This window comes from Acinonyx jubatus, chromosome A2 (genome assembly GCF_027475565.1).
Source record: "Acinonyx jubatus isolate Ajub_Pintada_27869175 chromosome A2, VMU_Ajub_asm_v1.0, whole genome shotgun sequence".
Classification (NCBI taxonomy): domain Eukaryota; kingdom Metazoa; phylum Chordata; class Mammalia; order Carnivora; family Felidae; genus Acinonyx; species Acinonyx jubatus.
Window position 1 is genome coordinate 125,184,133 of NC_069383.1, and position 26,884 is coordinate 125,211,016.

The 26,884-nt window shown below is 37.7% G+C and overlaps 1 protein-coding gene across 1 annotated transcript in view; it reads left to right on the plus strand.

Moving 5' to 3' along the window:
• Positions 1 to 26,884, plus strand: part of CNTN3 (contactin 3) — a 339,764-nt gene that overhangs the window by 299,958 nt on the left and 12,922 nt on the right. Inside the window, exons 14-20 of the mRNA XM_015066053.3 lie at positions 1,514 to 1,631; positions 2,466 to 2,624; positions 2,724 to 2,873; positions 4,803 to 4,873; positions 5,891 to 6,125; positions 8,601 to 8,716; positions 19,425 to 19,608. Of these exons, the coding sequence (XP_014921539.2) occupies positions 1,514 to 1,631; positions 2,466 to 2,624; positions 2,724 to 2,873; positions 4,803 to 4,873; positions 5,891 to 6,125; positions 8,601 to 8,716; positions 19,425 to 19,608 (1,033 nt within the window). The remainder of the gene's footprint in view (positions 1 to 1,513; positions 1,632 to 2,465; positions 2,625 to 2,723; positions 2,874 to 4,802; positions 4,874 to 5,890; positions 6,126 to 8,600; positions 8,717 to 19,424; positions 19,609 to 26,884) is intronic.

Here is a 26,884-nt window from a genome sequence, read left to right on the forward strand (position 1 = left end):
CAATATCTGTCTCTTCCTTACTCTTTCAACAGATACAAACAGCAAGTGTGCCTAAAAGATGTATTTATATGTCTAAGGGCATAAAGAAAGTCCAGTTCCAATTTCCTTTTACCGAACTGCTTTCAAAATAAGCAAATAAACATAAGCAAGAATAAGAACTGACCTAATGCCTTGATGGAATTTAATAGTAACGGTTCTTACTTCCTGAAAATAAGAGATTTCTATAGAAATGATAATAAACCTCCTGTGAGTGTATGGAGCTCATAAAACCTGAAGAGTTTCTAAAGGTCAGCAAGCATTCAAAGTTTTGTCCTGAGGATAAATTTCTAAATAACCCTGAGGAGAAAGAGAGGGAGGGAAAGAAAAAAGTTCAACTTGAAAGTAAAATGTGCAAACTTAACAGTTTTTGGATTATCATTTAATTACAGCCATCAATCACCTCACATCTGCTTTCTCCCAGTACTCAAGAAATTCAGGCTAAAGCCACAGAATCTGACCAACAGAGAATATATAGCCCATTAAGAATCCAAAGGATAGAAAGCAATATTTGAGGAATTACCCTGTAGGAGATCTTAGGAAATTACCTAGAAGCACGGTAGTAGAATCCATCTTTTAAAAAATACTAGGAAAACTTAAGAGTAAAACTGTCCTTTTAATTAATACGATAAACACTATTGCTTCCTCTTATGTACCAGTTTAGAGATTTTTCAGTAAGTGATCATGTTCAAAGAGCTTTGCTTGCCAAATCATTTTATTTTAATCCATATTTTTACTAATGTGTGCAACTGGCCTGCAGTAAATACTTTTATGAACATGATTTTATATTCTTTTAAAATGAGGACATTTGAAGTTGAGCTTTTAGAAATACATTTGCTCCATTAATTGGTGCTAGAGGATGCCAGCAAATGTCTTTATGGACAGCTGTTATTTTTCAGGTTTAAAGTGTTTTAATTTCTTCTTATTGAGGGGTTCATACTGACTGTTCCTAAATTCTGTATTGAAAGAATTAAATGGCTTTAGGCTTTTTAAGCTCCAATGTGTTCAGAAAAGTGTTTCAACCATGGTAATCCTCTTGTCCTGCTGTATTTATCTCCCACCAGATACCTAAATGCTTCTCTCCTCTTCTCAGGCAGATAATTGCAGAGAGGTTGGAACCAGAGAGAAGAGTTGAGCTGGTGCTGAGCTGTGGATATAAAAATAAGTGTCATCCTAGTGGATGGAAGTAAATAGACTCTGAGACCATAATCTCTGCCCTTATTTACTTTTGAAACCATAAATGCCCAAAAGGAAGCTTGTCATTTATTTATATACAGAAATCTATATCTGCAATCACATATGGTTTTTAACATGTTTTTATTTCCATACATTCCATTGTAGCAATCTTCCGTCTTGAACCACCTTGGTCTTCTCTCTAAAAATGGGTTTCATCTCCATGGTGTTGTTGGCTACAGCCTTCAAGACTGTCTGTGTTTTCAAAATGACAGTGTGTTCCTTACCTGTTTTTTCCCAACAGAGTTCATCTGGAGATTTAATGATCAGAAACATTCAGCTGAAACACAGTGGAAAATATGTGTGTATGGTGCAGACGGGGGTGGACAGTGTTTCATCTGCCGCCGACCTCATAGTAAGAGGTAGATATGAATGCCTCAGTGGTTTTTTGTTTGTTTGTTTGTTTTACATTTCCACTAATAATTTCATACTGGAGGAAAAACCATGAGACCACATATGAGCATGTGAGTTATATTATTGATTTGATCCCCCCCCAAATAGTCTATAGAGGATGTGACAATAAGGAGGGTGCTAATTCAACAAAATAAATATCTCAGCTCTGCCCTTCAAATAGCTCTCACTGTAATAAGCATTTCACAGCTGCTGCCAAGCTGATGTGTTTTTGAGCATGTCATTAATACAGCAACAGTGTTTAATATGAAAGGGAATAGTGATAGTGTGTATATGACAACTTCCAGAACACCAGGATCATCCAGAATGCCTGAGAGAATTTGCCAATCTGAGCTACTGTCCAAGGTATTGCTTTGCTACTGGGCTGAAAAACGACCAGAGGACATGATAGAATAAAACAACTCCAGCCAGCAAACTAGGAACTACAGATGTGCATCAGTTAATTAAAAGAAAAGAAATCATGCCAAAAGTAAAAGATGCAGAATTTGGAAAGGTGCAGGAATCCTACTGAACAGAGGCCTCAAAAAGCAAGTGTCATTTGCAGGCCTAGAATACTATGATTTTGAAATTACTGACTCACATCCAGATTGAATATCTAAAAGCAGAAATGTCAAAAAGAAAAAGTGGTTATTGTATTGCTAGGCAAATGCCCTTCTTCCCGAGTAGTTTTGAAATTAGGATCAGTTGTAGGTATTGAATGGATCATGTGACACATTCTTCACTTGGGTATAAAAGATGACATTTATGGAATTACTACCGAGTGTTTGCATTTTTGTTTTCCTTAGGTTCACCTGGACCACCAGAAAATGTGAAGGTAGATGAAATTACAGATACGACAGCCCAACTCTCTTGGAAAGAAGGTACAGATAACCATAGCCCAGTTATATCCTATTCTGTCCAGGCGAGGACCCCTTTCTCCGTGGGTTGGCAAACTGCCACAACAGGTAAAAGAAGAGAGTCAAATGCCATTGGTACATATAAATGGATTTTAAGTCAGCGCCAAGACATGCAGACTGTCACTTCTCTGATATATTCCTTTTTAGTGCCTGAAATCATTGATGGGAAAACACACACAGCTACTGTAGTCGAGTTAAATCCATGGGTGGAATATGAATTTCGGGTTGTAGCCAGCAACAAAATTGGAGGTGGAGAACCCAGTTTACCCTCAGAAAAAGTAAGAACTGAAGAGGCAGGTTAGTGTTTTTGTTTTCTGAGTAAAATGGGTTAATAGGGTGTGTATTTCCATTTCTCTTGGCACTGGTCTCCAGGCCAGCAGGGAATCAACCTCAAAAATCCATTATTGCAATTATCTGACCTATCTAATGGCAGAACTGGCCATATGGCATTTGTCAAAAGACACTCATATAAGTGATTCTAATGTAATGTGACATTTCCAAAAGTTCAGTCCATCATCAGCGTTTATTAGTGCATGTTGAGTGAATATGTTTTTGTCACTTAAGGTTATAATTACTATCTGACATAGTCACCCTGTTAACAAGGGAAATGCTGTTTTCATTTATAACAAGCATTGACAAATTGGTAGGATAATGACATTTGGGAGTTCTGCTGCTAGGAAATCTCATTTTGCCACCATGCTCCATGAATGAGCTCAAGTTACTGGTGATTAGGAATATTTTGACCCCTCAATGATTAAGAGAGAATCATTGTTAAAATTTTATATTTGGGGAAACTATTAGTATTAACCATAAGACTTTTATAATATCCTAACATTGAAACTGGAAATTAGGAAGTGTACATAGTATCACATTATTGAGGCATTTGAGAGAATCAATAGACTTTCCTTTTCAGCATCTTTAATATTAATTAATACTAAATTAATACTAATTAAAAGGATGTTTGAAGTACAGCTCACATATCACTTTAGATACTAAGCCAAAATAGAAGTCAAGGAATACATTTCAGTAATTTTAATGATGTTTTTTTACTCAGGACAATGCATGTGACATTTCCAGCAGGAATTATGAGAAATAGGGGAACCTTGCTCATCTTTGTAGTCCATTTATTTATTCACACAGCACATATTTTTTTAATATTTATTTATTTACTTTGAGAGAGAGTGAACGAGCACGTGAGTAGGGGAAGGGCAGAGTGAGAGGGAGAGAATGAATGCCAAGCAGGCTCCACACTGTCAGTGCAAAGGTGGAGGCAGGGCTTGATCTTACAAACCATGAGATCATGACCTAAGCAGAAATCAAGAGTCAGACGCTTAGCCAACTGAACCACCCTGGTGCCCCCCACAACACATATTTAAGGAGTGTCTACTGTGTGCTCAGCATGTTCTAGATATGGTGGATACAGCTGGGAACAAAGACCACCTTCAGGGAACTTCTGTTCTAGTTATGTCATAGAACTTAGGAAGCATGAAGTTCTCAGTGTAAGTAAGGAATCTGACACCTGTGTGAGGTTTATAAAGAGCAGGTCTTAACAAGATTTGAGGATTTGAGTCTAGGTCATTTTTTTTTAGGTAAAGCCAATGTTGGCTCACCAGTTAGATCTCTACTGTGGAATATTCCCAAGTTAAATGTTCATGCTGGATTCATTGCCCATCATACCTAGTGAACCACTTTCCCCTGTTGTATTAACCTTTATACAGAGTCATTTTTTTTCTTACTATTTGAGATATTTTGAATCTTTGATAATTTCATGCAAATGTAAATTATTTGATCTCCCCAAAGATACACACACACACACACACACACACACACACATTGCATATATGTTTTATATGATCCAGATACACACATACGCATATGTATAATGTGCCTGTGATCAGATTACTTCAACTATTAGAAGTAAGCAACACTGGGGCGCCTGGGTGGCTCAGTCGGTTGAGTGGCCAACTTTGGCTCAGGTCATGATCTCGTGGTCCATGAGTTCGAGCCCCATGTCGGGCTCTGTGCTGACAGCTCGGAGCCTGGAGCCTGTTTCGGATTCTGTGTCTCCCTCTCTCTGACCCTCCCCCGTTCATGCTCTGTCTCTCTCTGTCTCAAAAATAAATAAACGTTTAAAAAAAGAAAGAAAGAAGCAGCACTGAATCTTCTTTCACATAAGTGTCACCAAATGCAAATAGGGTTTTATCTCTGTGTCTCTAACCTACACAGTTCCAGAAGTGCCTCCTTCAGAAGTCAGTGGAGGAGGTGGGAGCCGGTCTGAGCTGGTGATAACCTGGGATGTAAGTGTCTGGGCACCATCCTCCCCCACGGGGGGTTGTTGTTCCCACCATGGCCTCCCGAGTGGCACTGGTGGTGGTACTGGAGGGGGTGGTAATGCTAGTAGCTTAAATTTTTGAATGTTCACTCTATGCTGATCACTGTTTCCAGCATTTTGTGTATGATTTTGTTTTGTTTTGTTTTGTTTTCCATTTCACTCTTGGAACATTTTATAGATGAAAACACTAAGGCATAGAGAATATTAAATAATTTGCCCAGGGTCATTTGGCTGGCAAACATAGGGGTGAGAGTCAAGTCCTGGCTATTTTCTCTCAAGCTGTCCTCACGGCTTTCCATGCAGCTGTAACCCCACTGATGCACACCCACTGATTCCAGCAGGTGCTTGCTTCCTGGCCATGCTCTCAGCTCTTGCTTTATGTTGTAATTAGGAAAAATTTTAATTAACACATTTGAAGTCAAAAAGCATGAGAATTGGCTGTGTTGTTTGAAGATGTTGATGAAAAACTAGAAAGTTTTAAGAGATCGTGATCGAGTGTCAGTAGGAATTTTTGACACGATCTAAACACAACTTTGACCTTAATACACTGTTTTTTACTTTCTTTTTTTTTTTATAGTTTTACTCCTTTTATATTTAACCATCTAATCAGTGGGCAATTTCTTTCCTTAGACTCAACATTAGGGATTAGATGATTTTTATTTGATTTACGAGATGAGGTATATTCAACTACAAGCGTATCTTATGATACATAAGTCACATTGGAGCTACAGAGTGCGCAAAAAGATTTGAATAACTTTAGAAAATTCTAATTAGTTATCTGGATGGCTATGAAAGAGTGGCATATGTCTGTTTAAAAGCAGCTGACTGTGCCACTGACCTTTTTCTCCTTTTTTTATATAACCGCTTAATACGATGTCAATTATTATTTGATGGCTTTTGCAAAAGAATAAGGATTATAGCTCCATTTATTTTTATCTCATTCTCATGTGTAAGGGTGATTTAATATGTCTTTCCTTTGTAGCCAGTCCCCGAAGAACTGCAGAATGGTGAAGGTTTTGGTTATGTTGTTGCTTTCCGTCCCCTTGGAGTTACCAACTGGATCCAGACAGTGGTTACATCTCCTGATACCCCAAGATATGTCTTTAGGAATGAAAGCATCGTGCCATTTTCCCTGTATGAAGTTAAAGTGGGTGTTTATAATAACAAAGGCGAAGGACCATTTAGCCCAGTGACAACAGTGTTCTCTGCAGAAGAAGGTATGGAAAACATTTTGATTATATATCAGTTCCAACCTAATAAACCACTTATGCTCCAAAAACTGATTTGGAAGTTCTTTGTGACTTCAGATAAATTTCTTCCAAAGGATAATGACTGAAGTCACAGTGAGATTCACATTTCAGGTGGTAAATATCAACCATGCCTACTTGGAAGTACCAGACTCACTAACTAGTCAGAGGATGTAACTATTGGTTAAAAATCTCTTGATGAGCTGGGGCACCTAAGTGGCTCAGGTGGTTAGGCAGCCAACTCTTGGTTTCTGATCATGTCATGATCTGATGGTTCGGGAGTTTGAGCCCTGAGTCAGGCTCCAACCTGACAGCATAGAGCCTGCTTGGGATTCTCTCTCCCTCTCTCTCTGCCCCTCCCCCACTGTCAAAGTAAATAACCTTTATAAAAATCTTGATGAAGAGTGCATTCAAGTCCCAGTTTGTGAAGCAAGAAACAACACAGCTTTCCACAACTTTCTTCTTTTGGGGATAAGATTAAGATATTCTCTTGGGAATGCCCTAATCTCAGGTTTTATAGTGTTTCCTGTGACCTGCAAATAGGATGTTAGCAGGGTGGACAGAGAGGACCGGAAGTGTGACATGGAGAGGTGTGCAATGTGCAGACTCAAGAATGTGATGCACCAGCTCCAGCCAGTCCACTCTGGACCCATTCCACTTCTCTGCCTTTCTTCTACACCTGCCCCAACTATGGTATCTCTTTAGAAAATAGTATTATTAGGAGAGTCATATGAAATTGCCGTTTTATGGGACAAAAGCAGCTGAATATTGGCTCTCACATGGGGTTCTACTTAATAAGAATGACAGGAGCTAACATGTATTGAATATTTACCATCTGCCAGACTTTATCTAATTTGGATTTTCCAAGGAGGAATTACACGTAGGCACTATTATTATTGTCCATTTATACATAAGAAAATGGAAATTTAATAAGAGAAATTCATAGACTTGCCACACTCCATACAGACTTGCTAAGCTAGTATTTTAACCCAGAGCCTTCGCTCTTAACCATTCTGAACTCATGAAATGTGATTGTACAGTGTCTTCTCTACCCCCAGCACCTTGCAGTAAATTGAAAAACATGGTCCACAGTTGTTGTGTATAAAATAATAAGAAGACTCAATTTTTTTTAATACCCCCGACACTATTCTTATCCTCTCTTTTTCTACAGAGTTCGGAGAGAAAAACAAACAGGTAGTATAAACCTTTGCAAAAAAAAAGAAAGAAAGAAAGAAAGAAAGCCTTCATATTAATAGCCGGACCCCATTTCCAAGAGTTGCCAAAGATTTTCATTACAAAGGCAGGGATCTGTGGAAAGATGGCAGTTAACCAGGGAGTTTTCAGACACTGCCTACCCTGTGCACCGTGGATTGGAAAGGCTGGCAGTTAGAAGGAGGGTCAACTACAGACTTTCGCCCTCTCCTCCTCTGCCCTTTCCTCCTTCTGTTACTATTCTTGCCACTAATGATGAGTTCGGTAAAGGTCTTTCTATTTCAAACATCAGAAACAGATTTGACTTATCTGTGAGAAAGGTAAGGGATTTGGTGGAAATGTACTAGGACTTATCCAATCAAAGTAAGTTTTAAACAGCACACCTCATAAAGATCATTAATCAGAGAAGCTCTGGGGCCTCAGAAACCATCTACCTCTGTAGGGTGTCACGCGGGGTTGACTGACCTCAAGTACTCCTTCCTTATTTGTCCAAACCAAATTTCGAATACTCAGGAGAAAAAATCCAATAGGTCCTTCCTTGGACCAAGACTCTGTCTCACTATCAATAAGCATGGCCCAGAAGAAGGATCATTTAACACAGAAATGGATATCAGGGCAGGGGGAGCCTCTGCTCAGAGCTGTGCCCTGAGAGGAGAGAATCACTGTGAGCCTCTAAAGCTGCTAAGAGTTGTTTATTACAAAAGGATCTTTTTGTTGTGTTATAAGTTCTGTGCATGCCTGTCTACTCCTTCAGAACAGTGAACTTCTGGAAGTTGGCCCATCTTACTTGAGTGTGCCCCTGTTATGGGCCTTGAATACAGAAGGCACTCACTAAATGCTTATTGAATAAATGAACTCTGTAAAGCATGACTTTGTTTGGCAAAACATAATAAATAAATAAACAGACAGCCTTTGTGGGCATAGGAGTGCCCAAGCAAGAGCTGTGGGATGAAAGGGAGAGAACAAAGGAAAAGAAGGGAAGAAAAGGTACCAAGAAAAAAAGTACAACAGAGGAAAGAACAGGTTCCTGTGGCTGTTTAGCAAGGAAAAGCCCATTGACTCCCAAGGAATGGAAATAGACCAAGACATGGTTCATGTTTTCAAATAATTTTATAATCTACTTAGTTGAATTTTCAAATACATTATAGTACTTTTTTGAAAACAAAAGCTTGAATAGATTTTTGAATTAAGTACCAAAATAATAACTGTATTTCACTTTCTGTTGCCAAACAGAGCCTACAATAGCTCCATCTCAAGTGTCTGCAAATAGCCTGTCTTCCTCAGAAATTGAAGTGTCATGGAACACCATTCCTTGGAAGTTAAGCAATGGACATTTACTTGGCTATGAGGTAATTTCTTTTAAAACTAATTAGACTGTGTATGTATGTTGCTGTGGTACCTTGTCTCCTTTAATTTAAACTTCTTTTTAACAATGACATCTTAACTAAAGTCTGACTTTTATTGAAATTTTACCACCACATTGTCCCATGTGATTATCAGTGGATATTGAGTTTAACTCAACGAATTGAATGAAAATAACTTGGGATAGAAAAGGAAAAAAAAACAGTAATATGGAAGGAGATCATATATCAATCAGATGGGCTAAATCTTTTAAATAGATTGCCTAGAAAATAAGAATGAGATTGAACTGCATTATTAAGTTCAAAGATATTTATGCCAACAGGAAAACTCTTTCCTCCAGCTCTTTGTCTTACTTTTTTGGTGGCCTTGTTACATTGCACTCTTTTAGGTTCTTGAGAAGATAGCTGTCTGTAACTTAATTCTTGCCTTCAGTCTGGGACCTAATTCTTACTTTCAAAGAACTCTGTTTGGGGGCACCTGGGATTAAACATCCAACTCTCGGTTTCAGCCTATGTTATGATCTCAAGATTTTGTGAGTTCGAACCCTGTGTTGGGCTCTGTGCTGACAATGCAGAGCCTGCTTAGGAATCTCTCTGTCTTTTTGCCCCACTTCTCTCTCTCTCTCTCTCTTTCTCTCTCTCTCTCTCTCAAAATAAACTTAAACTTTAAAAAGGAAAAGTAAGCAGACACAGAGAAAATGGAAAACATTCCAGATTAAGGAAGGCATGTTGGAGAAGTAGAGGAGTAGAAACTCGCCTGCAGAAGAAAGTTCCTGTGGGAAGGACAACTACAGATAGACACAGGAGAGCCAGGCTCCAATGGCTTTGAATGTTGAGAAGAACCATCCAGACTGGGTGCCATGTTTAATAGGGAGCAATTGGAAGTGGGAGCAGTTGAGCTGAGAACTCACAAGATGAAAAGTCTTAAGACTTCTCTGACAGTGATATTCCAAGAGTTACAGTTATGATTTCATCCCGACCCACAGCCATCTTTTTTGGAAACTTCCCTCACATTTGGAACTCCTGATTCAGTGACAGGTTTTCACAGACACATTTGCAACACAGGACCATAGACCCCACCACTTGCCTATGTAACCTCAAATTATTGCACCACGGTGGCCATCAGATCCATAGACAGTTAAGCTGAGCTAGTCAGATTCTTATTTGATATGTTGCACTAAGCAATATAGAGATTGTAATCACTGAGTGTAATGCAGTGATATGTCGAATTTAGGACTCGGTTAAGGCTTCTCAAGTGAAGGCCGTGGGCAAGCAGGACAAAGCTGGTCTGCAGAGATGAGATGGAACAGACATATTCCCATACAACTCCAGTGAATGGAGGAGATAGGGACCCGTGAAGGCTTAGAGAAAGCAACACAGAATACCTCTTTGACAATTGTACAATTCCTAAGTCACCTCACTGTCTTCTTTTTCATAATGGCACCTTGCCCTTCTTTTCAGTAAACTCCCTTTATATTTGAACTTAGAGAGTTTCTGTTTCTGGTAACCAAACATTGACTTGAATAAATATTAATAATAACATAGAGAAAAGGTAGAGTAAAGCAGTGATGCTCTAAGAGGGCACCATGTGCTACCTGTACCAGAATTACACAAATTTTTGCTAAAGTTGAACCCCCAGAGCCCTCCCTGGACTCCCTGAACCCAAACATCTAGGAATGAGTCTTATTAATGTATATTTTTAGTAGGCATCCATAAGGAAATATCTTCTTGCCCCTTAAACACAGGACACTCAGGTCCTGACACGAAGAAACTTAATCAGAGACAGAGCTGCCCAGACTTAAAGAAGTAAAACCCCACACAGATACAGCAAACCAACTTTATCAGCATCTTAAAGGAAGCCAAGAACATTTAGTTGGAAAGTTCCTTTAATTCCAGGACAGTGAATGGAAGCACTGAAAGGTGGTGGGCAGCCCGTGGTAGCTCCCAAATGATTACAGCAATGGCATTGTTGGGACAGATAGGTCAGATGGAAGGAAATGCAAAGGAAAGTAGTTCTGAGCTCAAACCTGCGCTAAACCTTGACTCTGTCATTCCCTGGATGTGCTAGAAAAGTTGCATAAACTTTGTGAGCCTCATTTTCCTCACCTGCAGAGTGGTGCAGTAGTTGGCTCAACCTCATTAGGATTTGGGGAGTATTGAATGATACTAGACACTTAATATGCTTTTCACAGTTTCTGGCTCATAATAATAAGCAACACGTAAGTACACGTCATATCTCAGAAGAATTTTGAAATATCAACTTATGGAATTTTCCCCAGTAAATATCCTCAAGCCGTTCTTCAACTCTAAGCTTCTTTGCCTCCAGAGAGTTTATGATGGTTGTCAAGAGAAGTTGCCTGTAAGAGCCCTTTCTTCCTAGCTTCCTAGATTCCAAAGCTCAAGCCCTTAAGGAGCTAGTTTCATATATCCTGGAGGGTAAGAAAAGAGAAATGCCACTGAGGAAAAAATACAAGAGAAATTTTGGGTGACCTTGGTGGAAACAAACATCTGAGGCTTATGGCCTCATAGCTTTCTATCTGGCAGTGTCCATGTTGGTAGCAAGACCACAAGGAGGGAACAGATGTATTTCCCATATGCAGCAATGATCACTGATTTCCCATTTTCCAAGCACCGTCCAGGAACTGACGGGATCAAACCAGTGTAATAGTAAGTTTTCTTGGCGAGGGTGTGGGAATAGGGACTCCCGCAGTGATTGAGGTTGAATTTCCCATTAGCTGAGTGGGATATGAAGCTCCATGGTTAAATCAAATTAACTTAAAGAAAATTTAAGAAAAAAACATATTTTGCATGCCTAAAAAAGTAGATGGAGATACACATCCCCCATTCATAACTTTGTCGTTTACAAACCATTACACAGGATCATAATTTGAGAGCTGGTTGTAGTTTGTGAAATAGTTAAGAGAAATAAGCAAGGGAATATGTGGAAATGGGCTTTGTGGGTTTTCAAGCACCACAGCAAAGCTAGCCATTGCTGGCAATTGTTTGGCAGCATAGAGGCAGACAGATGTTAATTTTGCAATATATAAATTTAAGCTGATAAGAATAGTCTATAAGAGGGGCACCTGGTAAATAAACATTTAAAAAAATTTAAAAAGGGGTGTCTGGGTGGCTCAGTCGGTTGAGTGTCTGACTTCAGCTCAGGTCATGATCTCACGGTTCATGGGTTCGAGCCCTGCGTTGGGCTCTGTGATGACAACTCAGAGCCTGGAGCCTGCTTGGGATTCTGTGTCTCCTTCTCTCCCTGCCCCTCCCTGGCTCACACTCTGTCTCTGTCTCTCTGTCTCTCAAAAATAAACATTAAAAAAAAATTTTTTTAACAAAAAATAAAAAAGAGGGGTGCCTGGGTGCCTCAGCCAGTTAAGCATCGAGCTCTTGATTTCAGCTCAGGTCATGATCTCACACAGTCGTGAGATTGAGCCCCGCATCAGGCTATACACTGGGCGTGGAGCCTGCCTAAGATTCTTTCTCTCCCTCTCCCTCTCCCTCTGCCTCTGCCTCTGTCTCTCTCTTTCAAAAAAAAAAAAAAAAAAAAGAATATTCTATAAGAAAGCTGAAGCATACCTCTATTGGTCATGTCAGGAAACAGAGAGTAATCGAATGAAAGAGAAAACCAAATAATGCAAGTAGAGCCAGCATAGTATCTTACAAAGTCCACACCATCTTAGAATGAGACAGACTTGCATTCATCCCCACTCAGATCGAATGGAAGCTCCATAAGGGACGTGGAACTCTGCTGGTTTATTCAGTGCCAAGAGTCCTATCTGGTACACAGGAGGCATGCAAACAATATGTGTTGATTGGATAAATGCAGTTTTGACTCCACTCTCTTACTGCTGTGTGGCCTTGAACAAGTTATTAAAGCTCTCCAATGTTCAGTTAAAATAAAGATGGTAATAGTAAATAACATACTGCATCACTGGAGAATCAAATGAGATAAAGCCGCTACTGTCAAAATGGCCCAGAGAGACTTGGGCTTTTCTCTGTTTTGAGTATTGGTCATTGGGATGAGATTTCTTTGGGGGAAAAAGTTTGAAAAGCAGTGAAGAAATATGGAAACAAACACTTACACAGTGACTATTGTTTCTGTTGGTGCTGTTGTTGCCGTTGGGGTAGGAAGCAAAAAATGAGACAGGCAATGAGAAAATGGGACTTCCTTGAAATTAATTGTGAGTTGGGGTGCACTGGCTCTGCCCTGGGTATATAAAGAACAGCAGACCTAATATCCAAATGCGGCATGAATACGCATGTTGAAAGGAAACAACTAGTGAAAATGTCTTTCCCAAGTGCTTGTTAGGTAGGAAGGCAAAGAAAACAAACTAAGAGAAAGATAGACTAATCGGGAAAATCTTAAGAAATAATTTATATAGTTACACCAAGATAAGAATATATATTTTCTTAGGTTCAATAATGACTCAAGCACTAACATGGAGAGACAAACGACTTAGCAGAGTGTTTAATTACCAGTCATGTGGCTAACTTTCTGGGTTGCAGTTTCCCCAATATGGCTTTAAAATTGTTAATAGCTCCTGCTTTTCTCTCATCTCAGTGAGGGTTGATCATGTGCCACCTGGCATGCTGAGCACACATCATCATTAGCATCTAGACTAATTTTCTTTCTGATTTGACCAAGTAGTAGTTGAGGAGCTCATTTCCCTGGGCTCCAATTTATTTCATCTGCTAAGCTATAACACTCAGGCTCAGATCTTTTCTTGTGCCCTTTGGATAGGAACAAGAGATACAGATGTGATAAAGAGGATGCGGCATGTTTAAGTTCATGGGTAGCGGGTGCTGGAGGAGCAAAAGCTCCAAAGTTAGAGCATAATATATACCATCAGTTTCTTTAAAGCCATTATGTGTCTTGAAAAAATAAAAGTTGGGAGAATGACCTTGATAAGTGATTGAAACAGAAGTCTACAAGTGTGAAATAATACAAATTAGCATATTTGGAGGAAACCTAGTAGATTTTTTTTAAAGTGTATGGGGGGAGCATAACCAAAAATGTAAGCAAAATGCCAAACTGTAACTTCACTGGTACCTTCATCCTGCCTCCTGTTCTAAATAGCTCTACACAATGTGCTTAGTTCCTAACATTGTAATTACAATGGGAAAAGATGTCAAATATTTGAGTAATTTTTGGAGAGTATGAAAATTCTGTCAGAAAAAAAGAAATATGTATTGAGTCTAATTCCTTACTATCAGGCAAAGAATTAACTTCATCTTAGAATGAGTTGAATGTCCATAGGAAAATTGGAGAAAGACAATTAAGATATATTTAAACAATTAGAAATCAGGCAAAAATGAATTCAAGTAAATGAAATGTAGAACTTTGGCTCAGGGGAAGGATGGGTTATGCTAGAGAGAACAGCAACTAGTGTGTAAGTGAGGGTTGCCCAAATGGAGTTGTGTGTGTGTGTGTGTGTGTGTGTGTGTGTGTGTGTGTGTGTTTCAGATATAACTGACATACAACATTATATTAATTTCAGGTATACAACATAATGAGTCGATATTTGTATATATTGTGAGATGGTCACTGCAGTAAGTCTGGTTAACTAACATCCATCACCACACATACTTACAAATCTTGTATGCATGCAATGAGGACTTTAAAGATCTACCTTTGCCATTACCATTGCTTTACATTAGGTCCCCATGACTTTTATTTTATAACTGGAAGTTTGTGTTCTTTATTAGACAAAGGTGATCCCTAGAAAACTGGGTCTCAGCGTTGAGGGATCCAGGGGAATAAATATTTCGGCCTCTCTCCTCCCATATTCTCATCTGCCTTCCGTTGGCCAAATCCAGTGAGAAGCCAGGGTCAGGGGTCGAATAGCACACAAGTCATCCTGAGAGCTGAGAACCAATTAAAGAAGAGTAGAAGACAGATCTGGATTTGTGTTCTAAAACACTGTTGACTGCATTTTTGCCGCCTTATGTTTATTTAAGTATGTTTGGTGTCTAACAGCTAAGTTGAAATATTTGTCACTCTGAAAATCTTTAAGCATATACAAAATTATTTTAGTCTATTAAAATAGTATTTCTGACTTAATGCCTGTATTTTAATGGCTGAAAAAGTGCCGTTTTTTCAATAGATTATTTTTATAGATTGCATCTTGTGTTAAGTTTTAATTAAGTGAAATCCTTTGAGGAATGATATTAAGGACTCCTCACAGCAGGGACATCAGTTTTTGGAAGGACCAAATTACTTGCAGAAACAGAGGTAGCATTTTAAATCCTGACATTCCTCAGGTTTGTTTCTGTTTACTTATACAGATAAAAATATTTTGGCTTGTGATATGGTTTTATGGTTCTGAAGAAAAATAATTATTTTATCTCCTCAAGCAGTTAGAATTCCAGTGTCTCATAGATGCACAGAATATTAGGATTGAGTACTTAGCTTGGTGGATGAAAGGAAAAAACCATCTCTTCGTCTCTGCTGTATCCGCCAAACACTTCTTACACCAAATACGTGAGGGGTTTTCTCTACACTGATCAATTCTCTGATGTCTGTTGGGTGTCCTAAAATTCAGTTCAGTTCTGACACCATAAACCTGGAGTTAGCTTCAGATCCCACAAATTAAGGGCTAAGTCCCTAAGACTACCTGCCTCCCCCACACATACACTTCAGATGCGTCTAGTACGTCTGATTGGCTGAAAGTCAGGAGTTCCACAACCTCCTCCTTGGGTTTGAGATCTTGCCAGTACGATTCACAAAACTCAGGAAAGCGCTTTATTTACTATTATCCGTTTATCATAAAGGATACGACAACCAAATGGAAGAGATTCATAAGACGTGGTGTGTGGGAAGAGGCACAGAACTTCCATGCCCTCTCCAGGAGCTCTACCGTCCCAGTACCTTGGTGTGGTCACCAAGGCTTTCTGAACCCTTCCAGGAGGGCTTCTCATGAAGGCTTCACGACCTAGGCATAGATGATTAAATCGGTGATATTTAGTCAACCTGAGTAACTCAACCTCTAGCCTCTTGTCAGTAGGTGGGGCTGTAAGCTCCCACCCTCAAATTATAAGGTTGGTCCCCCTGGCAACCAGCCCCTTTCTTAAGGTATCCTGCAGCCACAGATAGCTCATTAGCATACATACTGACACATCTCTTTGGAGATTCCAAGGGTTTGGAGGGATCTGTATGCCAGGAAACCTTGGCAGAGACCGAATATATATTTCTTAGTATGTCCCAGTGAATCTCTGTAGTGGGAAGGATGGAGATGGGATTGGTTCAAATCATCCAGCAATACTGAATGCTTAGTATGTGCAGGCTTTGCTGTGAGTGGTAGAGCTGTGGTAATGACCAAGACAGACATTGCTTCAGATGTGTGTCCCCAGCTTGGCATCTGCCTCTCCTGCTGTCCTCCATGCCCAGAAATGCAGTGGTTTCTCTTCACAGGTGCACACTCCGCACTAGCAAACCAAGGCACAGTGACACACAGCTGTTCAAGAGGGTGAACTATAACTCAGGTCTATCGTGATAGGAAAATGTTGAGAGCCAGCTATTCTTATCACACTGTCCTTTGCAGTAGATTTACTGTTTATTTCCCTCCCACACACTAAACTCAGAGTTTACTTTGTGAAAATTTCTGTGTGTCTTCAGTTCTGGAATATTCTCGGACATTTTATTTTCTCTTTTGATTGTTGCCTTTTCCTTAAGCCTTCCTGGAACTCGGGTTGGAACTTCTCATTTGACTTCGATATCTCTTAACTTTGTTTTCATTATTTTTTTTTTCTCCACGTTCAGGGTTTATTAAATCTCTTTTCCATCATGTAGTCTTCAGTTTAATTCTGTCACTGATTTTACTTTTTAATACTGTATTTTTCTGGTATTTTTCAAATACACCCAATTTGGGTTTGTTTTTAATCTTCTATTCTTGGCAAATACAGATTCAGTTCCTTCTTTAATAAATCTGGACATTTTAAATATACTTATTTTAAGATCCACTTCAGATCACTATCTTGTAGCCAGTCTCCCACTAGTTGAATCTCCTAAGTTTCTTTCTTGTTAGCGGGTTCTTCATGTGTTTTCTAATATTTTTCTCTGCTCATCTTTAGTAGATGCAACTTTCATGTTTTGTCTTTGTTACATTAACTCTTTTACACCAAATATAACATATATTTATGTATGCATATATATTTATATATATGCATATATTTATTCTCTATCATCTTTTTTTTAATTGAAGTATAGTAGACACACTCAAAACAGTTATATTTGCAGAGATTTTCCTTCAATGTAGATATTTTTCCTTTCTTCTTCCCTGCATTGTGGTTATGTCTATAAAATCTGAATTAGCACAGAGTGATATTTTGTTTTCTCAGGTATAGGACTTTTACCCAGAACACAGCTGGGAGGAAAGACATGGTCTTAGTCTTTAATAAAAGATAATTTTCCCTCCTTTATTTTTCTTACGTTATTTTTTCCCTTTCCCTCCTTTGAAAAAAGACTATCGGGGCACCTGGGTGGCTCAGTTGGTTGAGAGACCGACTTCAGCTTATGGTTGGTGAGTTCCAGCCCTGCATCGGGCTCACTGCTATCAGCACAGAGCCCACTTCAGATCCTCTCTCCCCCTCTCTCTTTGCCCCTCCTCCACTCATTCTCTCTCTCCCTCCCTCTCTCTGTCTTTCTCGAAAATAAATAAATATTTTTAAAAAATGTAATTATCTACCCTTATAAATATTCCTGACCAAAAGTTTATAGAACACAATTGATTAACTACTCACAGAAAATTGGGAATATTAATGTACTGCCTTGTTTCTTTATGTTTGAGTTAATACACATATATTCAATTTTTTAAGTAAAGCTATGTAAGAAGATTACATAATCAATTCTAACTAATATATTCCAATTTGGCACAAATTTTCTCCATTGTCTATATATTTCTAATATGTGTCAGAAACTTAGATCTAAAAATAAATCTCTTGTTCTGGTACACGGAGTACTTCAGAAGCATAGTGCTATCAAGGACTTTTAAGTGCTTTCTGTAAATTTATTAACGATATTCTTTATGCCAATTGAAAATTATTTTCATTTCTTCTTTGAATTAGTCATGTAAGGAACACTTCTGTAGACAACTTATATTGAAGTGATTTGACCTATCAGAAAAAGAGTGGCCCATAAGAAGAGGCCAGATTGCCCTGATTGAGTTACTTAACTCCTGAATGCCTCTGCTGTCCCATCTGTTGATATTTTAATAACTCATAATTTTGTGATTTCCCACCCCCCAATCTATGCTATATCAAAGGCCACAAGTCAATCTGTCTGTAACATTTTTTTTTAATTACTGGTTATGTGTGAAGAATTTACTGGTGAATATTACTGGTGAAGAATGCTTCATTACTAAGTAGATAATGCTTTCAAGGGGAGGGAATGGTGTCTTGCCATTTGGGAGTTGTCTGAACCTACCACTACCTAGTATTTATGATTGTTGAGTTCAGAATGTATGCCAGTTTTTGGTATCCATTAGCAATTTACTTAGCTGTGGCTCTATAAAAGACAGTTCTTTTGCATGTTATCTTTAATTAATGAATAAAATCCGTGGAGTTTTCATTTATGATGGTAAATGGGGTCTGTTAAGATATGTGGATTTTTTTTTGCTAACATGTCATCATCAACTTTCAGTGTTAATTCAGTGCTTTAAAGGTGTAGAAACTACATATTCAAGTTAGTCCTGATCATTTGGGCTTATATTCTTCTTTTGAGGTTTTTATAAAAATTAACTCATTTCCAAAAGAAATGCGCATACACCTATATGTGGATGGACACAGCATTTTACCTGAGTTTAAGGGGTCCTATATATAAATATAATGTGAATAATAGAAATATAAACATATAAATAAACACACACATATACATGTGTATGTATATGCATGCATATGTATATACATATATACATACATGTAGGGAAATAATTGTTCTCATGTAATATTTCTGGGAAAAGTATTATTCTTTCCAATAAAGCATAGTAATACTTTAGAGATAGGGAACATGTATTTTTATCATATTTTTCCTACCCTTATTTGTTTTTTTAATTAAATATCCTCCTTAACTTACTTTATACTTTATACTACATATGCATTTATCTTTAACATCTCATCATTTTGCACGATTCATAACTATGTCAGTGGCTTTCCTTTTCTCCTCCACAGCTCTGCGTGCACAGGTGGGATTGTTGACAGCTGGCCATCACTGTAGAACAATCCAGTGGCCAGCTGGCTTTTGGATAGTCCTTTCTCTGACAGTTCACTTTCTTCACAGAGGGAACCTCCACCATCCAGTGGAGGTTCATGAGGGCTGTCAGCATTCTGGAGTTGAGCTCGGTCCTGGCTGGTTAGGGCCTGAGAAGTGAGAGCAGCTTGCTCTTTTAAATTTCTGGATTTTACCCTCATTTCCCCTTTATAAGCTATAGTCTAGTAGTATTTAGCACTTACTCTCTTTGACTTTATCTGGCTTCTTTGTGTACTTGTTTATTCTCTGTCTTCTTTTGGAGTCCCTTTTTGTCTCACTTGATAACCTAATGGAACACCTAGCGCATAGTAGGGCCTTAATGAGTCTATGTTTGAATAGTTGAATATAAATACGTTACAGAACCGATCTTAATGAAAACCACCTAATATAAAAGGTGGTATTGTTTGTGTCAGCCTTTTGCATCTTTTCTGTTTTTCTGTCTACCAGGTGCGGTACTGGAATAATGGAGAAGAGGAATCGTCAAGCAAAGTGAAAGTGGCGGGAAATGAGACGTCAGCCAGACTCCGTGGCTTGAAGAGTAATGTGGCATATTACACAGCTGTCCGGGCTTACAACAGTGCTGGTGCTGGTCCCTTTAGCACCACGGTGAATGCAACCACAAAGAAAACTCGTACGTATATTCCGATTTTTTGAATGGTAAGGAAGTAGTTTATGATAGCCTTCTTTATCATTTAAAATGGGCAACCCAAGTCCCTAAGCACAATGAATATTACAAACCCAGTTCCAAATGCTTGTAAACTGCAAGTCACCCTTGTCTTTGTCTTTGTGATATCCCTGAATCTTCAGATAGAAACCCAAATGAAAATATAAATGTGTACCTTTTGAAAAAATCTTAATGTGAGATGTTTACTCAAGTCTATCTACTTTTCTTTTAAAATAAGTAAACTTAGGGGCACCTGGGTGGCTCAGTCAGTTAAGCATCTGACTTCAGTTCAGGTCATGATCTCATGGTTCATGGGTTCGGGCCCAGTATCCGGCTCTGTGCTGACTGCTCAGAGCCTGGAGCCTGCTTCGGATTCTGTGTCTCTCTCTTTCTCTCTGCTCCTCCCCTGCTCGCTCTCTGTCTCTGTCTCTGTCTCTCTCTCAAAAATAAATAAACATTAAAAACTAATAAAGTAAGTAAACTTAGTTTATTTTCATGTTTTTTTAGTTCCCCAAAGCTTGATGATTTCTGTTAAACATGAATAAGTTAAAGTTCACACCGAAGAGTCAAGAGTGATTTTCTTCCTTTTTTTTTTTTCTTTCCCACCTTATTCAAAAGATGGCAATGTGCATTAAAAAGTTACCACCAGAATGGTGGTAAAATATTAAAAAATATAATCAGAGATGTCAGTGTTGCGTTCAACGCTGAGTCTTTGTTAGCTAAATATTCACAGGTAAATTCACAAGCATCATTTACAAACTATACATAACTTGGCTTTAAATTAGACCACAGGAAAATCAGTGATTTGCAATTCCATAGTTTCCCGCATATATATCAATGAAACTGATAGCACAAGTATATTTTTAATCAGTGTATTAATAACTCCTTGCAATACAACCATTTGAATTGTCCTTATCCTTGTAATCATCATAGCTGATAATAGTTAAGAACATTCTATGTCCCAGGTGCTTTACATGCATTCCCACATTTAAACTTCCTAACTACCAGATGAGGTAGGTATCATTATTTTTTTCCATTGTACAGGTAAGGAAAGTGGGCATGACAGATTAAGTACTTTTAACATAATAATGCATTACTTTTATTTACAGAAAACTATTATTTTCTTGTTTTCAAAATTTATTAACTCAGTGAAAATGTTTGCTTAACTGGCTTCATATGGGAATGAGACATTAATTTTGCTTGATTTCTAGTTTCATTACTGCATTTCTCTCTCCATATATAATAGCCAAATTTTTGTGGAGAATATACACTTATTAAATAAAATTGCTAAGTATACCAATAATATAGGACACTCAGTAAATTGAGTGTCCAACTCTTGATATCAACTCAGGTCATGATCCCAGGGTCATGGGATTGAGCCCTGCATTGGGCTCTGCCCTAAGCATGGAGCCTGCTTGAGATTCTCTCTGCCTTTCCCTCTGCCCCTGTCCCCAGCTTGCACTGTCTCTCTCTCTCTAAAATAAAATAAAAATAAATAAATTTTAGTAAAAATTACACCAATAATATAAAATTAAATATAATTGGCTAGCATTGTGGATAAGTTAAAATACATATAAAACATAATTCTACTACTTTAGATTTTAATTAGCCAGTGTTAATTTAATCAGTGAAGTTCACATGTTCATCTTTGTATTATCTATATAAAAGAGAACTTGGTTACCAATTTAGTATAATGAGATTGCAGAGCAACGTTTAGCAACAAGCCATTATAAATCTTTGGTGGCATACATGTACAAGCAACCAATACATGTCATACTTCAGTATTATCCCTCACTAATTATTAGGAGAAGCCTGACCCAATCTTTTACTCATACTACACATCTAGGGTTAGATGAAGGAGTATTTGGTTTTGGAAATACTTGAACTAAAAATATTCGGTGTTTAGAACTTCTTGCTAAATATGTTTGGTATTATCAGTAACAATTCTGAATTAGTAAGATTTAAATATACATCATCATTTATATATTCAAAGCACAGCATCAATCAAAAATTCTGATTGCAAGAAGATATGCAAACAAGTTTATCTGGCTCTTTACTCTGACTTAATAATTGATGTGATTACTTGCTAGAAAATTATGATTGTAAAAGCCAGTATGACATCATGGAATCAGTGAGGAACTTAGCAATTTGGTAAGGCACAAGGAAAAGACTTACAGATCAATAAGAATATTATGATAATGTACAATGAGTGAAATAAAACTGTAAAAAGAAGCAAAACCCTTGTATGATTTAGGTGTAAAATATAAATACCCAGTCTAAAGTAGAAGTTTGCACCAATCACGATGGTGATTATGATTTTAAAAGCTCACACTTACTGCGTAATTTGCTGTGACTGTTCTAGATATGTTTCATGCATTGATTCTCAGTTCTCACAGCAACACCATGGGTTGGAAGGTGATGGTAGCTTCTCTTCAAGGATGAGGATGCTGTGGCATATAGAGGTTGTATGACTTTGCTGAGACCACAGACTAAGTAGCAGTATAGGCATCCAAATCCAGACACAGTCTTAATCAGCGTGCTCTCCTCTCTTTCAACCATATAATTAGGATATCCACATCCCGTTTAACACCAGTATTTACTGGGATTTTACTCCACGCTTAGGAAGTGGGTAAGGTGATCAAAGATAGATTGGACTCCTTTGTTCACAGAACTTTTAGTCTGACGGAAATCCCAACAATTGAATGAAATCCCTCTGAACGTGATGCATCCCTATTGCTGCAATTGAATGGGAGTGTGCATGTTGATCTGTAAGTGTTATTAGGGGAAAATTTCCTATATTGGGTGGGAAATGCTTAGAGATAATTGAAATCCTTAATTATTCTAAGTTTGGATATAAATAGCATGTGTTAATTTTTCAATTTTATGTTAATAATTTTTCTTTAAAGGTACAAAAATGCAAGTAAAACAGAATCCTTTAAAGCCGGTGTTATTACTGTTACTGGGAGCTCTTAATAGCCATCCTAACCTTTGACGTGGATTTAGCTTCAAATCCTATTTAAGAATTTTGGTAAGGTTTTTGTGATTATCTCTCTGAAGAGCATTATCATCATGCTTCAGGCATCAAGAACTAGCATAACATCTTTGATTCCTTTCTTGCTACCTGTTTTCCCCTCTGGATTGTAAACTTTATGGGGAAAGAATCCTTCTGTGTCTTGTTCATCCAGCCCCAGTACCCAGCATGGCGCTAGGAACCACTCATTAAATATTGAGTGGGTAGCTAATTGGAGGAATAGCATCTAAAGAAGCAGGCCAGCCTGAAGTACTGTTATTAATCAAATATACTTCCTCTTGACTGAGCATTGTGAATTCAAAACACTTACGGTAGTCTCTTACCATCTTGCTTAAAATGTGCAAGTTTCATATACTTGTAATCATGAAATTCAATATGCAAGACTTTATAGCAGTACGGATCTTGTGTGATTATTTTTGATTAATGTAAAATAATACAAGGATTCTCAAGTTAAATACTGTAGCTTCCATTAAACACTTAATTTTTGATATCCAAATACTTGGTGTTTTTTGGAAGCATTTCGAAGGTAATTAGCCTCTTTAAGTAATCTAAGATGGTTACTTGCAACCCAAGGAGAGCTAACTCTTAAGAACATCTTGTGTCTAAAGGCACTGATGAAGAAAAATTGCAGATGGCATGTAAATGATGAAATTTCTTGGCTTCTAAAAGGAAACAGACTGAGAATTTTATGTTCAGAGATTGCACAAAAGAATTTGTAGGGCAAATATTCTGCTTTGTATAACTAAAAAGTCAAGTGGTAATCCTGGCTTTCAGTATGGATGGATTCAGCACTCAAACAGCGTCCTCAAGAATCATCTAGTAAGACCTCAAACTGAATATTCCTAAAACTAAATTCTTGACTGCTCCATCCACTCCATTTAAAACATTTCCTTTCTACAGTATTCTCTATCTCAGTGAATTAAATCTCAGTGTTTCAGTTGCTCAGGCCAAAAATCTTGGAATAGGCCTCAACTCTTCTCTTTCTCTCAACCCCAACAACTGATTCAGAATCGGACTTGTGCAAGCATCCACCACATCATATTGCTTTCACAAGCTGCAGATCCTCACAGGGATCAGGGCAGTAACCCCTTACTGCTCAGCCTGTTTCCACCCTTGCCTCCCTAAGGCCACGGTGATGCTCAGGCTGTCCCCTTTCATCTCACTTCAGATAAGTACTAAATCCTTATAATGCTCAACAAAGCTTTATATGATCCATCCTCCAAATCCTCCTCTGACTCATTTTCTATTTTCCTCCTCACTCATTGTACTTTCACTTCAGAGCCTGTGCATTTGCTGTTCCCTCTGCCCAGAAGGCTCCTTCTCCAGGCATGCAAATGGCTTACTCTGTCATCTCTTTCAGATCTTTGCTCAAATACCAGCTCGGTGCCATCTGACCGCCATATTTAAAAGTGCATCCCTCATCTCCTGACACTGTTTCCTTCCCTGCTTTATTCTTGGGCAGAGCACTGACAACTACCACACATTCTGGAACTTGTCCTTATTTATTTGATTGTTGTCTCTCCAGCTTGCTTTGAGTGGAAGGCAAGGTCCTTCAGGGCACAGATTTCCCCTGTTTTGATCACAACTTTATCCTCAGAGCTCTGTCTCCACTGTTAAAGTAATCATAGTTGGTGCCCAATAATATTTGTTGAACAGATAAGACTCTCCATCTCTTGGTTCTGTTCAGTGGTGGAATCATTTTCACCATGTTCCCTTTTCAGGGTAGAAGTATTGCAGTTAGCACCTCAAGGTTTATTTCTGTCAAAGAAACACCCTGGGAAAAGTAGACCGCTCCTTCCTGATAATTCCATTCAGAGCTAAGGATGGTTCTTCTTGGCCTATCCCAGAACCAGTTGTTACAGCCAGTTGATAGAAAACCTTCACAGGCCTGGCCTGAATCACATACCCAGACCTCACCCTGGAACAAGGGGAACCTGTATTTTTATGCCTTCAGTGATGATTATGCATGTATGTCCACTTGAGAAAACAGAATAATATTAAGTGGTACAACATTTTGCACTTGAGTTTTTGCTTTTCTAAATACAATGTTTATCCATGTAAGTTGAGCTAAAATCAATTACCTAAATTTATGGAAACCAATTAAGTGTGTCCTCAGGAAATGAAAAGGTATGTGAGTAAAACAAACACACAAAGAATATGAGTAAGAATATTTCAGAGGTTTTTGATAAAATGAATATTCCTGCTTCAAATACATAATTTGGAAGTTCTAGAATTTTTGTATATGTAATTTAATTAGATAATTATCCATTCTACATTATGACTTAGGAAATATATCCATGCAAAGTTTCCCAAATTTTATATGTGATCTGTCTTCTCAATTTTTGCCACTTTTGTGGGCCTCTTCTAATATGCACCTAACAACTTTTCTTAAAAATTAACATACAGTTTTTGCTTTCATAAACTTAAAAATAAAGCAGAAACTAACTTTCAGAGTATGGAAACTAGTGTCATTGCCATAAATAGCTACTAACAAAATAATAAGTTAAATAGTAATAATAGTAAATACAATGAAAAAATAAGTCACTCTCTATTCTTAATACTAGGATCATGTTCTTCCCTGATCAGGCCTCTAAACCTGCTTCCTCTTTGTTTATGATGTTAGTAGTGAAAGGAGATTAAAGACCTAGTATCCTCAAATCCAACTTTCTCTTCAAGCTAATGGGAAAAGTAAAGGGAATTTCTCTCTAGATGACTTAATGTTATTTGTTGAATTGGTTTTATTCTTAAAGGTTATTTAATTTGAGAGAGAGAACACACACACACACACAAGTGCATGTGCAAAGGGGCGGGGGGTAGCGGGGGTGGGGAGGAGAGAATCCCAAGCTGGTTCCATGATGTCAGTGTGGAGCCCAACACTGGGCTCAGTCCCGCAAACCATGAGATCATGACCTAAGCCAAAATCAAGAGTTGGATGCTTAACTGACTGAACTACCCAGGTGCCCCTATTTGTTGACTTTTTTATGTATCACATCCCGGATATGTATGTAAACGACTCATGTCTGTGTATGATGTACCACAGATCAGATATAGCTATAGAATACATTGTTCACTAATGCGTGTTCCTCAGATTTCCAGTCAGAATTTCAGCGAATACAGAATCAAGTAATTTCTTTGGCCAAATGTGTAAATCTTACAAATTTTACTTTGTAAGAACTTTGGCACTTTTTTGGAAATCTTCCACTTGCCTACACATTCTCTAGAAAAGTTTAAATGTTTTTCTTACAGTTTACAAATTGTAATATTTTTATTATCCAAAGAAGAAAATATTTTGACTGAGGAAATTTCCAGTCATGTAAAAGAAAGAAAGATATTCTTCCCTGGCATTCCAGGTTGGGCCCCAAGAAAAGTCTTTCCTGAGTTGCAGATGAGTTAAGAAGTAGATGTTTTTGTTGTATTGTTAAAAATTGAGTCACGTTCCTATTATAAGTCATTTGTTTATTTGCAATAATTCTAATGGTTCCAAAGAAAATATATCTCATTACTTTGGAGCAAATACCTTTTGGTGATCTGATTCCTGCACAATGTTACGTGCTGAAGCAGTTTAATGTCAGATGCTGAAGTTCAACTCAACTCCAACTGCAGAGTATAGTGTCTAGCTCTCGGTAAGAACAACCACTTGTCATTAATTCATCTTACTATCATCAAGGAGCCAAAAACAAATTAAGAAATCTACTTAATCTTGCATAATTAATCACAGAAAACATATGTTCTTAACATTCCATATTTGTTCAAAATATGGAATGCCAGTTTTACCGTCACCACTATGGACATATCACCTTTGAAAATTCTGGACAGTATTGTAATTAATATTAAATATTTATTAATAATTATGATTAATTAATATTTATTATAAGAAAATACTGTATAAAATTATATTAAAATTATTATATAAAGTTAATGTTGATTAGTAAATATTAATTAATGTACTTTTTATTATATAAAATATTTTAATTTTTGAAAATTTGGGAAAAAATAAAATTGTAGAGAAGAAAATAAAAACCACCCACAATCTTATTACTCAGAAATACCATCATTAATATTGTGGGGCTTTCTTTTCAGACTTAAGTTCTATAGAATGTTTGTTTTATACAGTAGAAGTATGCTGTATATTTAGTTACCTGTATATCATAGCAATTTCCCATGTCATTAATAGTTTTCATAAGTATGTTAGTGTATGTATAATATTCCATG